Genomic DNA, 14,577 nt, shown 5'->3' with positions numbered 1-14,577 from the left:
AAAAGTCGATGCATGAGTACCGCACAAGACTGTGTGCTGGATAAGCTAACTGCGCTGCGCTCACTCACCCGGCTGCTGTGGCTCAAACGCCTCGGTCCGGAGCAGAAGCCGGAGGACACGCGCGGGGAAGGCTCCGCGTGGAAGCGCGCCGCTCCACAGGTGCCCGGCGCTGCAGGAGCAGAGCCCTGCAAGAGCAGGCCCCGCAGGCCAAGGCAGGTTCACTTCGTCGTGCGGAGCGAGTACTTTCCCCTGCGGAATACGGACGACGTCAGCTGCAGCCCTCAGCCCCGCCGCCCACCTGCTGAGCACGTTGTTAGGGGCTGGGCGCAGCCCTCCTACGCCCGCATCCTTCACGCCGAGGCTGCACGACCTGCCCGTGCCGGGGCCTCAGAGCGGCGCCTCACCATGGCTGGCGGGTAAGGGGCTGCCCCAGGAGGCGAAGGGGCGCCTGGGGTACAAAAGACGCTTGAGGCGGGCCGGGGGGCCTCGGCAAGCGCCGCTCGCTTTTCTGGAAGAAACGCGGGTTTGACGAGCGCGTCGTTTTACCCGCGCTCCTCGGCAGGGGCAGTCTGGGTATTGTGTGAGGGGGACGGCGCCGGGAGCCACAGCTCGCTCCCTGCTCCGCTCTTGCCGACGCCCGGGCCGCAGCCGCTGCGCACGAAGCAGGCTGCTCTGTGCAGGGAGGGCGGCCAGAGTGGGCGAGAGCGCAGGCGGGGGCGAGGAGAGGCGGTGGCCGCGGGGCGCGTCCTGCCGGCTGCGCGTCTGGGCGCTCGGGCGCGGTGCTCGCGCGGGAGCAGCCGACAGCGGCCGCGGCCTCGAGGCGCCGAGAGGGCCACTCCGGAGCCCAGCACCGCCCCGCCCGCCCTCAGCACGGCCCCTCAGCGCCGCCCCGCCTGCGCTCACCACCTCCCCCGGCACCTGCCCCCAGCACCTGCCCTCAGCGCCGCCCCCAGCACCTGCCCTCAGCACCGCCCCGCCCGGTGCGCACCTCCCTCAGCGCCGCCCCGCCCGTTGCGCACCTCCCTCAGCGCCGCCCCGCCCGTTGCGCACCTCCCTCAGCGCCGCCCCGCCCGTTGCGCACCTCCCTCAGCGCCGCCCCGCCCGTTGCGCACCTCCCTCAGCGCCGCCCCTCAGCACCGCCCCTCAGCACCGCCCCGCTCTCCGGGCGCCTCCTTTGCGGAAGGGCCGCTCCGACTCCGCCTTCGCGTCCGGTTTCCAGTCGCCGTGGCCGGGCTGCCCCGCGCGTCCCTGGCTGAGATCTCGTTGCCCCGTCGGGGGGCGGTAACGGCGGGGCGGGGCGACGCAGGAAGGGGGCGACCGATAGCGCCCGAAATCGCTGTGTCTTTTCCGTGAGGAAATGCCTGCAGGTTGGGAAAAAGCAGCAATTGCGGGAGGAGGCAGTGCTGAAGCGCTGAGTATCTGGCTGGTGACAAGAGCGCCAGGCCTCTGCGCTTGATCCTGAAATCTCTGTGCGGCTGCTGTACTGCAGGGAACCTCTGGCTGCTCCCTCTGCCCACTTCAAATCTGTTAACGTCAAGGTGAATATGAGTTTTCTTCAGTCTCACCTTTCCAGACATTGAACTTTGTCCTGCTCCTCAGTTTTGCATAGTTAGAAGAAGAATGTTGTTTTTCTTCCCACAGATGAGATGTGGAAATGTGTTAGATTAACCCTGTTTATCAGGGAAGAGAGGGATACAAGGTGCAGAATGAGGATGTGGTCAGTGGCCTTAGGGTTATGACATTATATTGCCTTAATTCTGCAGCAGAAAGCTTTTAGTGTTACTGGTGTAACCCCTGTGTTGTTAACAGGTAGTTGGTAGCTACTGACCGTGGCTGTGAGACAAGGAATTTCTGACTTCTGCCAAACCCCCGTCAGCAGCATGTGTGTGTGAACTCTGTGTTAGTTTTATATCTTCACTGTACATAGCAGTCTGGCACAGTATTGCTCTTGACTTTTTGCTGTTGCTGATGCTGCTGTGAAAGTGTGAGAGAGGTCAGAAGTTGGGTTTTGAATAAGGGGTTAAGGCCTAGCAAGGAAAATTTGCCCCAGAACTGTTATCAAGCAGGCATGTTATATTGCAGAAATTGCAAGTTGAAATCAATAAATGTTTAAATATGTCATAAACCACTCATCTCATTGTCACGGACATTTGAGTTGCAAGAAAATCTTTACAAATGGTGTAGCTTTTTTTTTTTTCTAGATAACATATCTTGTTGGGGTAGTATGTGTCATTTATGAAATAGAAGAGATAAGTGTAAATGTTGTCACTCTTTCTTTCCAGATATTTTTATTTAAAATAGATACAATGGCGACATTAATTCACACTTTAGCCGATCATAGTGATGATGTCAACTACTGTGCCTTCTCTTCCTCGTGCCTGGCTACGTGTTCCTTGGACAAAACAGTGCGCCTTTACTCTTTGACCGACTTCGCTGAGCTTCCCTACTCGCCTTTGAGAGGCCACACGTACGCTGTCCACTGCTGCTGCTTCTCGCCCTCGGGACACACTCTGGCCTCGTGCTCCACAGATGGCACCACCATGGTCTGGGACGCGCGCGACGGGCGGAGGCTGGCGGTGCTGGAGCAGCCCAGCGGCAGCCCGGTTAGAGTCTGCCGCTTTTCTCCCGAGTCCACATATCTCGTGTCAGGAGCGGCAGATGGGAGTGTGGTTCTTTGGAATGCACAGTCACTGAAATTGTACAGGTGAGACCTGGGTGTTTTTTTACAGTCTTGTTACCAAGCATAGAATTTATTGTAAGTCCTGGTCTTTTAGTGTGTTGTACTGTGAACAGGACTTGCATGTTTATGCCACTAATTTAGGTCATTTTTTTTTCCTATTTTTTTTTTCTTATTAAGTCAAATAATGCAAACTCGGGAAGCTTTGATTTTTATGCAAGAATATTTGGAGTCCAGGAAAATTCTAGAAGATTAATAATCCTTCTAAATCTTTATAATCTAGCAATCCAAAAAGCGTGGAAAGCAATGACACAAACCATATTGTTTCAGGATAAGTTTTAAATGCCGATGGAAAGAATGGAGTATTGGAGATGAATTAGTTAGCATGATAATTAGCATTTCATCTGGGTTTGCAGGACATAGTAACTGTTTGAAGTGAAACAGATTGCTTTTAATGATATTGTGCAGTCAAAGGTCTGAACCTTGGAGAGAGTCTCAAAATACTTTTCTGTATCTCAAAATGTGAATGAGGCCTTCAGCCTGGATACTGTATTTTGTACTTAGGCAAGCTATTATTAAAGATTTATACCAGCAATTACACAGTATCTCTCTAAAATCTGGAAATAAGAAATTTGGAAAATTTATGAAATGTTCCATTCTTCCTCAGGATGATGACTGAGCGACCATTGTTTAAATCCAGACTTACTTGTTTTCTGTTAATCCTCTGTCAAGCATATTACTGCTCTTGTGGCCTCTCTACCTCTGTCTTCCACAGCAGCGCTTCTTTTTTTTTTTTTCAAATGATTTAATTATCTGAAATCTTTAATCATAAACAGACTTCTAATGGATTTGCCACTTCTTGTTGACTGTAATGCATACAGAGCCATGAAAGGATTCTTTTGTTTGAAGAGAATAGTGAATGATTGATTATTTTCTGCTTCTTGGTTTTATCTTTTAGAAAAATCAGGAATGTGTTTCATTTCATTCATGAGTGCTGAAGCATAAGGTTTACCTGTTTGAAGTATTACTGGTGACTACAATTTATATAAATTTATATATTTATATTCACCAATTTATATTGGTGACTACAATTTATATTCAGCATGCTAGTGACTGAAGGGTGGAAAACAGTAATGGTAAAAAGTAATTTCTTTAGAAATATTTACTTTTAATACATGCAATGAGATCTGTAACTTAGCTGATTGATGCATATAAGAAATATGCAGAAAATATTTTTTTCTTTTTTTTTTTTTTAACATAACGTTACTCCTTTTTGGTGTTTACATCATAGAGAAACAATAAAGAGTTTAAGCCTTCCTCTCCCTTCCCCTCTTACTTCATAAAAGTTTATTGACGTGTTAATTGGTATTAATTACCTCTGAAAGTAGTTAAAATTGATATCAACAAAAGAGAAATTTACAGAATACAACAAAGAAGGAAAAATGTTTTTCTCTCTGGAAATGAGGTTTATTGTTGTGGAACTGGTGTTTATATTTATGATTTCTCCACCTCAAAACCTCTACTTAAATATTCAGCTATGCATGCTGGGCCTTGTGTTAGGAACTCTGTTAGGAACACATTTTGGAACTCTTTGCATTGTTGATGTCTGCCCTCTCGTACCAAGTTCCAAAGTTAAGTTCAGCAGTTGGTTTATTGTATCAATGAACCAACTATCTAGTGTATGTATTCTCATATAGAGATCAGGGCTTCAAAACATCACTTCTTGTAAATTCAAATTTACACTTTTGCTTTTCAGATCCGGGAATGTTAAAGATGGTTCTCTGGTGGCCTGTGCGTTTTCTCCTAATGGAAATTTCTTTGTCACTGGATCATCATGTGGTGATTTAACCATTTGGGATGATAAAATGAGATGCCTGTATAATGAAAAAACACATGATCTTGGTGTTACCTGCTGTGATATTTCTTCACGGCCAATTTCTGGTTAGTTACTTGACTCTTCCGGAGAGGAGCGTGGAAGAAGAGTTATTTTTCTATAGTAATGCTTTTTATCATCAATGCTCTAGATTAACAAATGACAGTTTTCTGATGATGCTTCAGAATATTCTGAATACTTTTAATTAAAAGCTGTGCTGAGTTTGATGAAATGTAGTATGTAAATAAAGTGATTAGCATGCTTATGATATTAGCATTCTTTTAGCAGGTAATTATCCTGCCTGGCCTTTGGAAGATGTTTGGGCAGTGCCTGCGAGTCAAGCCAGCAGTCTGCTGGGACTGAGAAGGGTGCTAGATGATGCAGTGCCACAGTACCTTTCAACTTTACTCTTTCATAGCTTGTTGACTGATAGCAGATTGTTGATAGCAGGTTGAATGTTTCCCCTGCACCTCTCTTGCTGTTTTGGAGGAGTTATGGGGATCAGTGAGCCTACAATATCGTTTGTCTACTAAGACATGTTTCAGTAGTAGTGCAAGGTGCTCTGCAGTGACTGTTTTGACATTGGCGCAGAACAGCCAAAAACATTGTGAAAACACTAGAGTGCAAAATGTTTAGAGAGCCTCATTCCCCTCATACTCATTCCCTGCAATTCCTCATTACAGAACTTGAAAGATGAGCCCTTGAAGCATCTGTTACATCTTTCTGATTTCCAGTCTTAATACTGGTGATGCTTGTAATAGTGCTAAGACTTGGTGCCTGTATCTTCCACATGTATCTCCATGAAAGTCAGCTTACCTGTAATGTACATGTGAAACTTCATCCTTGTGTGAAGAGAAGCTCATAACTGTTTTCTTCCTAAGCTGAAAGACAAGTAGAAGAATTAGATGGTCTTTTCTTCATGGTTTTCCTTACATGCACTACTGTTCCCTTCTCTTATTTTGGTCACTGTACCTGCTCATTCCCTAGGGCAAGGGATCAGATTCTAGAGTTTGCATACAGCTTCTCATCATTTTAACAAGCCATTTAAACTGCCCTTCTTTAATTCTAATCATGTGAAAAGCTGAGTGGGGTTTATTATCTAAAGGGGGAAAAAGTCGCAAGGCTATCTGTCCTTTAGAAATTGTGAGGATGCTGTTACAAAACTTATCTAGATTTTTCAGTAGTTGTTTTAATCCCATAAGAAGGTAAATAAAAATGGATTTAAGATGTGTAGGCTTAGGGCAAATTATTTGTGTAAAGATTTGGAAAAAGAACAAAGATTTTGGCAATGGTTTACTTTATTTTGATTATTCCAGCCTTCTAAAATATTAAGAGATGTGTGCCTTGACAAAGAGAAAAGGGTATGACCATTTTTCTAATCCTTTGAAAACAGAACTAGATTCTGCTTATTCAGTAGACACCTTAATGAGCTAAAGGCTCTAGCCTGAGCAGCAGCTTTTACTCTTGTTTTTGTAATCATGTGTGCGTGTACCAGTGGTGAGGTTTTAGCCCACTAGTGTGAGGGTAAATACATATATATATATAGCCCACCCTATGTATGTAGCCCACCAGCTGTATATGTAAAACAAACTAAATTTTTGGATCCTCTGTTTATAGTTAGTGCAGGGAAAACTGTATCATGTGCTGTGTGATGCACAATATTTGTTTAAAAATGAACTGATTGGCACTACCCTTAAAAGATTTTTCTAACTATTATATTTCATTTTCAATAACTAATACGGTATTTCTCAGAGTGGTTTGCTGCACTTTGTTTATAAAAATGAAAAGTAAAATATTTAAAATGCTGAAAATAGTCTACAAAATACTACAGTACTTAATACAGGCATATGGTGGTTTTAAAGTTTGAGGAATACTGAACTATAAAGGAAATGTCTATAACCATATAATTTAGATTTAAAGACTACAGTCTTGCACCCAGAAGATGAGAGTCGTTTACCATTAATGAAACTTAAAATAACAGCACAGTAGTGCAGTTCTGGCCTTTATTGACATGTTCACAAAGCAATATAAAAGTGACATCTATTTCTTACATGCAAAAGATTTTACAGCTTGTGCAATTTTTTTAGCAACACCCAAAGCACTGAGATTAAGGAGACCTATCAAATGTTTGTGTAGGAATGCTGACTTAGTTGTGCATACCCGTTTTTTCTTTCCTGTGCTTCTGAGTCTCCTTAATATTTTTGAATTTTATCAGATGGCGAACATGAGTCCAGATACTTCCAAATGGCTTCTTGTGGTCAAGATAATCAGATCAAACTCTGGCTTATTTCGCTGGCAGATTTCTTAGGTGTGTAGTGTTTTTTTCTTTTTCTTTTTTTTTTCTTATCCGGTTATCTTAATGTAAAGTAAAGAAGCTAGAGAGGTGAAAGTTACGTTGCCTCTGCAATCTTACATCCTCTTTATCTATAGGCAACGCCACAGTGTCAGGTATTTGAGACACCTTTATACTTTTTTAAAGGAGGTTATCTTATACCAAATCGACTGTTTTCATATGTAATCATTTGGTTTTTGTATTTTTAGGTGCTGAATTAAAATATAAATGCACATTGGGTGGACATTCTGCCCCAGTTCTGGCTTGTGCATTTTCTTATGATGGGCAGATGTTAGTTTCAGGGTAAGTAGTATCTTTTACTTTTTAAAATTGCATTTAACTCTCTCATTTGTTATGGTCGGTAGTGTTTCATGTCCTGTCTGGATGTTTCCCAACCCCAGGCCACGGCCTTAGCAATGACAGGAAGTTAAGAAAGTTGAATTTGTTCAGCCATAAGAAAGGGCTTACAGGGTGGGGAGGACAACGGATGGCATTGCCGTCCTCCTGTTAGGAGGATGTAGAGACCATGGAGCCAGACACTTCTCAGAGGTGTCCAGGGATAGGACATGAGGCAGCAAGTGTAATTTGGAATATCGGAAATTCTTCCTAGATTTAAAGAAAAGAAAAGAAATGTTGTTCTACCATCAGGTTGGTTGGACATTGGAATGGTTGCCCAGAGAGGTCATGAGATTCTATTAGAGATACTTGAAGATGGATGTAAAATCAAGAGCAGTTTAAAAATAGTTCCTTTGTAGTAATTACATGTATATACATATATCTAAGTATTCTACACATGTAAGTATAGATTTCAAGAATGATGCATGTCATATATATATTTTTTGTTTACATTCAGAGTCTGATATTGAACTACCCAAATGCATTGACATTTTAAAAACCATTTAAAAAATTCTATATGGATATGCAGCAACCGCTTATATATACCATCACTTAGGTGGTATCATCTATCTCATACAATCTTACAAGAAACACTGTTATCATGGCAAAAAAAAGCTATGCAATTTGTGTATCAGGAAGCATTTTGCATACTGCATTGCATCACTGCCTCTAGTTCACCTTGTAAATGAAAATGTTTCAAAAATAAAAAGAAATGTTGAAAGTAAATAATGGATATCATGATGCTGTGCAGAGTGAAGGTGGTATTACAGGTACTTTTTTTCAAAAACCTAAAGTGGACATGGTAAAGACAGTGGGAAGAACTAGGGTTGGGAGCAGTTGGCGTAAATCCTGTACAAATCGTCTACATCAGAAATGCTCTTGGAAGTGCACTGTTTTTGGAGATAGCTGTTAGCTTTTACTTTATGCTGTATGTCCATCAAATCAGTGTTCTCGCTGTAAGTTGGATATGGGTGGATGGAGGGGATTGTTATCTACCTTTTTTAAGAAAGTGATTGCTGAGCTCTGTTTTTTTCTTTTTAATTGAAAATTATTTTGTTTTCTTACTCCTTTCTGTGCATCTTTATTATATTTGAAAGGTCTGTGGACAAATGTGTCATAATATATGAAACTGTAAGTATATTATAATGCACCACTGCTTCTGCAGTGTTTCATTAAGATAAGGACATATTAGAGAATAAGTACTAGTTACTGTATAAACACAAAGTATTTGCTGTGCATTTGAGGGGAAGGGAGGAGGGTTGAGACATGACTGTTCGGGAAAAAGTCTCAAATGTCTCTTGAGAACTGATCAGTCCTTCTTTCATAATTTTTATTTCTTGAGGATTTGCTATTTGATTTCTCTACTGTCTTTTATTATTCACTGAATCTTGTATTTATACATTACCTTCTTATTGAAGCAGAAGAATTTTTGTTGATCTTAAATTTCATCTTAATGCTTAAAGCAAGAAAAACTGTAGCTTTTGATGTAAGAAATTCAGGAATAGTGATTATAGAAATTCTTTATTAAATTATACATAAAGTACATAGAAGCATAATGAAGACTTCACTTCATCTGCTAGAAAAATATGTATTAAATGTACTGTCCTTTAAAACTTATGACATTATCTGCAGTACTTTGTGGTTCACAGGTGCATAATATTTACCTTAGCATTTTGTAGTACTTAAAATACTAATTTTGCGGAAAATTGAGGATGAACAAATCTTTAAACTTTGTAAGCTTGATCTACAGATACTCAATTGTTTTATATATATATATATATATATATATATATATATATATATATATAAATTAGGATTATATGTTGTTTTCCACCAAAATACTTAAATGTATGCCTTCCGAATTTTGGCCCAATTTTATTAGTAGTTTGATGCTTAGGCTGGTATGTCATTAACCCTCTAGATTTATGGACCTCCCCCCCCACCAAAAAAAAAGTGAGTGATTCTTAAATGTTTGTATTACTAGTATTTGATCATTCTTTTAGCTTCTTCTTCTTCTTTTTTTTTTTTTCTTCCCCTAAAACATACAGGAATAAGATTCCAGTCTCATGTTGTTATAGGTGGGGCCGATAACCTTACATGGGAGGGAAGAAAGTTTCACTCTAAAGTAGGGCACTTATGATCAACAGTTCAGAAAAAAAATGGAGTGCTCACTGATCAATTAGTGTATCAGTAAAACTTTGAAATAACTTTCCTCTTAATCTTTTAATTCTGTCTGGAGCTATCAAAGAAATTTTATATTTCAAAAGCAAGGAATCTTGCGGATCGTAGGTTAAAACTATGCAGAAATGATGGAGTTTGCTTTTGTAGCTAGTATCATCTAGTGGTCAAATAGGTGAACCACAGATTGTAATCTTTGATCTAATTTTGCCCTGTTTCTTAAATATTATAACTTGAAGTCTACCTGAATTTCAGTTACTCATTCCTCTATGTCATTTTTAATCCTAAAATAATTAGAAATGTTTCTATCTGCATAAGCAGTCAGCTGATTGATACAGAACTTTGGAAAAATACAATAAATTCAGTTGATATTTCTAAAATTGAAGTTCCATGTTAGTTTATTGTTGAAGGATAGCCAAATTCCAGTGAATTTAAGAGAGCACTTCAAGCAGGAAGTTTGAGTTACACTAATAAAGATGATGAGAATCAAAAATGTAACTTCTCTGAAAGTGACTTCTGTCACTTTTCAAAATGATGATTCATTCTTACTCATTTTTGTAAGAAAGTATATAGAGGGAATATATATAGTATATATATCATAAATATATTATACAATCTAAGCATAATATGTGCATATGTATTTATATATGGTGTGTGTGTATATATATTTTAATTTAAAAATTCAAATACTTCTTTCTCAGAGTACTGGCAATATCCTTCATACATTGTCTCAACATACCAGGTATGAATTCAGTACAATTCTTCTGTTTTACCACTACTACCAAAAAAAAGTAAAATCTTTTAATGTTATATTTCACAAATTTGTTTTCATTTCTAGATATGTTACAACTTGTGCTTTTGCACCGTGTGTTCTCTTACTTGCCACAGGTTCAATGGATAAAACTGTGAATATATGGCAATTTGACCATAAACAATGCTGTTCAGGTTCGTTTATGAAATATTTGTAACTTTTCCCTAATACTTTAGGCACATTATTATCATATATCTTCTGAAGATGCACAAAAGCCTTTTCTTTTTTACCTGAATTTAGCCTGTAAGCTTATGATTTCATGGCATGATATTTGTTGTATCTCTGAAATGATCTTCTTTGTGCCCTAGACATGTGTTTTCTTTTTATTTTTTAATTAAAAGTTATATTAGAAATATTTTAATTTTACTGATATCCTATATATTCTTAATTGATATTCTCCTTTTCTTGTTCCTAGACATCATTTAAGAGATAAGTGTTATTCCTAGAATAGTAAGGCTTTTATTCACAAGTAACACTGGCAAAGGATTAAACAAAAATATACTAATTGCAGGCATAATTGTGAACAAGAAATTGTGCTTGCTATTTAGATGAAATAGGTTAATTAATGTTACACTGTACATTGACGCATAAAGTATATGAAATAGATCTTTGTTGAAACCACATGAGTAAGTTTAGCATTCAGTCTGCTTTTCTAAAGTACAGTTGTTTTAGTGATTGCTGACACTTTTCAGTATTTTAGTTTAATTCAGATATAATAGCAGATTCACCTGTAAGCCATCACCTAATAAGATTAAATTTAGATTAAATTCTTCTGAACTTTGAAATTAGACAGGTAAAGGACAAACCCAAATTACTGGCCCCACTGAATGAAGATCTAATAAGGACTTTTTTTTTAATTAGACCTTGCAGAGTGTTTAGTAGTGAGAGCACTTGGAAAAGTTGTTACTGACATTGTTCTTTCTTTTTTTTTAAAAAAAAAAAAAAAAAAAGGCAACAATGAACCAAAAAACATCTCGGACTGACTGACTTCTATCATGTTTCTTTCCCCCCCTCCCCCCCAAGGAAATATCATACAAAATGAATCTAAGAAGATGGCTGTTGAGAATTGGTCAGAGGAAGATGTTTTGGCCTGGCTTCATGCGCAGGGCTTAGCAGAGCTTGTTGGGATTTTCCAAATGAATAACATAGATGGCAAGGAACTTCTGAATCTTACAAAAGAAAGCCTGATGAATGAATTAAAAATTGGTAAGCCTATAGAAAGCCTAACAATTTTTAACTTTTAGAGTATGTATGAAATCTTGGGATGAGAATGCATATATGGATTTTTTTTTTTTTCCTCCCTACATTATTTTTATTTGCCATACCAGATCAAAAATACTACTGATGTCACCTTATCCAAAATATAGTTTTGAGGAGTTTTTCTTATACTTGGAGACATGAAATATACTTCTACCAATAATCCTTTGTTAGGTGGTATCTTTGATCACACTGATTTTGTCTTTTTTTTTCCTCCACATTGCATTATAGAACATGTTGGTTTTCTTGTCTTTCTCTTTTGGGTCTGAGGGTTCACGTTAAGTACTTTCTTATGGTCCTAAGAAGACCTTTCCACTTGCTCATATTTATCACAGAATGTAGCTGTGAGATTAAGTTTGAAAACAAACAGTTATCCTAAAAACAGGTTCTTAACCGGATTTGCAGAGAGCCGGTATAGATGCAGGAGCCACAGGTGCTTCACTGCTGTGCAGGGGTGGGTGCCAGGAGGTACCTGTGCTGTTAGAGCACGCACTTTGTGCTTATTTACACTGTTTCTGGAAATGCTTTATGCAAAGCTTTTAATTGGTTGTGTTTTGACACACACTTTTGCACTTGTGCTGTAATGCCTTGACTAATTAATTATCCTGGAGGGGTGGTAACCTTATTATCATGTCATTATTCAGTTAGGGGCATGAAAGTTGATACGTTAGTAAGCTTTAATGGGCTATAGGTTATCCTAAATTGTTTTGTCAACTCCTCAGGTTCTTCCGAGTGTTGGTGCTTCCCGTATCATTCTGCTGAAACTGGTTATTCTCTGATACAGTGATTTGTAACATTTTTGTCTTGAGACCACCCTCCCCTTGTCGGTGTTTCTGGTTAGCTATTACGGCATTCCTGTGATCTCATTTCAACACAACCTTCTGGAGTAGAATGTGAAGCACTCACTCATGCTACACCCTGCCTGATCCCGCAGTAGGATCCGCAGAGCTATCGCCAGCAGCAGGAGCGCGTGGCAGTTAGTCCAGGTGTTTGCAGTGTGACTGTAAGGGTGTCTGTGGCTTTTCGTGTAGCAGGTGGGGATGGAGCGAGGGCTTTGCAGTACTAGGTAGTGCAAGAAAAGGTTCTTTGTCTGCCATTTCAGTGTTTTTCACTTAACGCACCAATAACTTTTCAGAGTCTTTAGGTCTGCGCAGTAAAATTCTCCGCAAAATTGAAGAACTGAGGGTGAAAATGGAATCTGTTTCTGTTGCTATCCCAGATGAATTCTTATGTCCTATAACAAGGGAGCTAATGAAAGAGCCTGTTATTGCAGCTGGTATGTTTTTGAGCAACTTTTATCAAAACAAATGGTTTAAGGGTTAAAAAAAATAGATGTAGGACACTAAAGATGGACGTAACTTAGCGGTTCTAAAAGGATAAATAGTGCTAAACAGTTCTGCACCAAAATAAAACTGGTTGTAGCTGTTTAACTTGTCAAATTATTGTATCTGATAATGAGAAATGCTCTGTTGTGCAAGTCTCTCAATGTGTTCTCTGCTGGTGGCTTTTTTTAAACATGTTTTTCTTTTTTGTGCCTCTGCACTTAGATAATTACAGACTTTCCTTGGCCAGTGTACACAGGAAATGCGCACACAGATAAGAAACAAAAACCCGTTAGTAACATGCAGCACATATAGGGCATTTAAAAGTTAGCACTGTATGAGCTCAATTTAAATCAACAAGATCGAACTGAGCGAACTGAAGAAGTCAGGAAGCTGTTTTATAGTTGAAACGTTTTAGTGAAGAGCGGCTGCTGCCGAGCTCTGCTGTGTGTGGTGGGGCGGGCAGGTGAGACCAGAGCAACGGGAGGGAGGTGGTTCCCACGGTGCCCTCCCTCCTGCCCCCAAACCCGCGGTGGCTCCTGGGGCGCTGCGCAGGGGGGCAGTGCCCCCCGCCACGGGTTTTGGCCCTCTTTCCCCCTCTGCAGGGGGTAGCTCAGGTGCAGGTTCACGCGCTAACATGGCTTAAACCCCTGCCCCTCCTCCAGGAAAAGGCTGCTTTGGCCAATGGCCGTTGCTGGCATGGGCACCTCGGCACACGCTCCAGGAGCAGAAATTACCCTCCCTCTGCTACTGCTACCTCCGCTAAGAAGCATCCACAGAGAAATTTTCCAAAAAAGAGAGTATCCAACTTAACTCTTTGTGTCTACCCCTCCACCCCATGTATTTGGCCCCTGAAGCCCAAAATCCTTTCTCAAAACAGCCACAGCTGAAGCTGGCTCTTTGGTCTAATGCTTTAGCCAGAGTTTTTAACCATGTGTGAGAATTTTCCCTTGAGCAATAGGCATTGTTAGCATCATCTATGAAACTGTGCAAATTTAACTAATGAATTTAGTGTTTGTTTTTTTTTTAATTGCTTGTACTAGCTAGCCTCTAGACTAGTTTCAGAAGTTGTAAAAAAAAATTTGATTTTAATACTAGTGTATGAAGTTTTATTGGAGTATAGTTAAGTGTGTAACTTCAATTTTTTTTTGAACAAAAATACTTAAGATGATGCATGATCTGCTACGAGTTTTTGTAGATGTTGTAGACAAGGAAGAGAGAGGCTCTTGTTAGGGCAGGGGAGAAAACGAAGTGCAACAGTGCCCAAGTGTCTGTAACTTCAGCTTTTGGTGACGGTTTTCTTTGCAGATGGCTATTCCTATGAAAAGGAGGCACTGGAAAACTGGCTCAACAACAAGAGACGCTCCAGCCCCATGACAAACCTCCCCCTCCCCTCCCTTCTGCTCACACCCAACCGGTCCCTCAAAGTGGCCATCGGCCGCTGGCTGGAGACCCAGCAGAAACGTAAGGACAGCACTGAGCTTTAACCGTGTTTATTACAATTAACTGAAATGAAGCTGGATGTAGCTGAACAAAATAACTGCATTGGAAACAACTGGAAATAAAAATAACTATGTTCTAACCTATGACTGTCACTTAAGTGTTTATGTTTAAAAAAAACACACGTACAAAAAACTGGTGCCTCCAAAAAAACACTGAACAACTTTTTTTCTGAAGTTACTGGTATCTTAACTGCACACTATTTCTGTTTGAAAAAAAATCAAATATTCA

At 40.3% G+C, this 14,577-nt stretch overlaps 1 protein-coding gene across 1 annotated transcript; it reads left to right on the top strand.

Annotated features, from left to right (window-relative positions):
* Positions 1–2,284: 2,284 nt before the first annotated feature.
* Positions 2,285–14,408, top strand: WDSUB1 (WD repeat, sterile alpha motif and U-box domain containing 1). The gene is made up of 10 exons (XM_010213278.2): positions 2,285–2,704; positions 4,434–4,618; positions 6,766–6,858; positions 7,092–7,185; positions 8,376–8,409; positions 10,158–10,198; positions 10,295–10,401; positions 11,291–11,473; positions 12,660–12,800; positions 14,155–14,408. Exons 1-10 carry the CDS (start codon positions 2,307–2,309, stop codon positions 14,331–14,333), a joined length of 1,455 nt encoding a protein of 484 aa, XP_010211580.2. The 5' UTR covers positions 2,285–2,306; the 3' UTR covers positions 14,334–14,408.
* Positions 14,409–14,577: the final 169 nt, after the last annotated feature.

The sequence above is a fragment of the Tinamus guttatus genome, unplaced genomic scaffold, assembly GCF_059628265.1.
Source record: "Tinamus guttatus ecotype Peru unplaced genomic scaffold, ASM5962826v1 Tinamus_guttatus_pri_ptg000073l, whole genome shotgun sequence".
NCBI lineage: Eukaryota > Metazoa > Chordata > Aves > Tinamiformes > Tinamidae > Tinamus > Tinamus guttatus.
The sequence above is the reverse complement of the archived record's forward strand: the minus strand, read 5'-3'. Positions and strand labels throughout refer to the sequence as shown.

Coding starts and splice junctions, on each gene's coding strand:
- WDSUB1 (XM_010213278.2), top strand. CDS start 2,307: ATGGCGACATTAATTCACACTTTAGCCGATCATAGTGATGATGTCAAC. Junction 10,199..10,294: donor ACATTGTCTCAACATACCAG/GTATGAATTCAG, acceptor TTTCATTTCTAG/ATATGTTACAACTTGTGCTT. Junction 10,402..11,290: donor CCATAAACAATGCTGTTCAG/GTTCGTTTATGA, acceptor CTCCCCCCCAAG/GAAATATCATACAAAATGAA.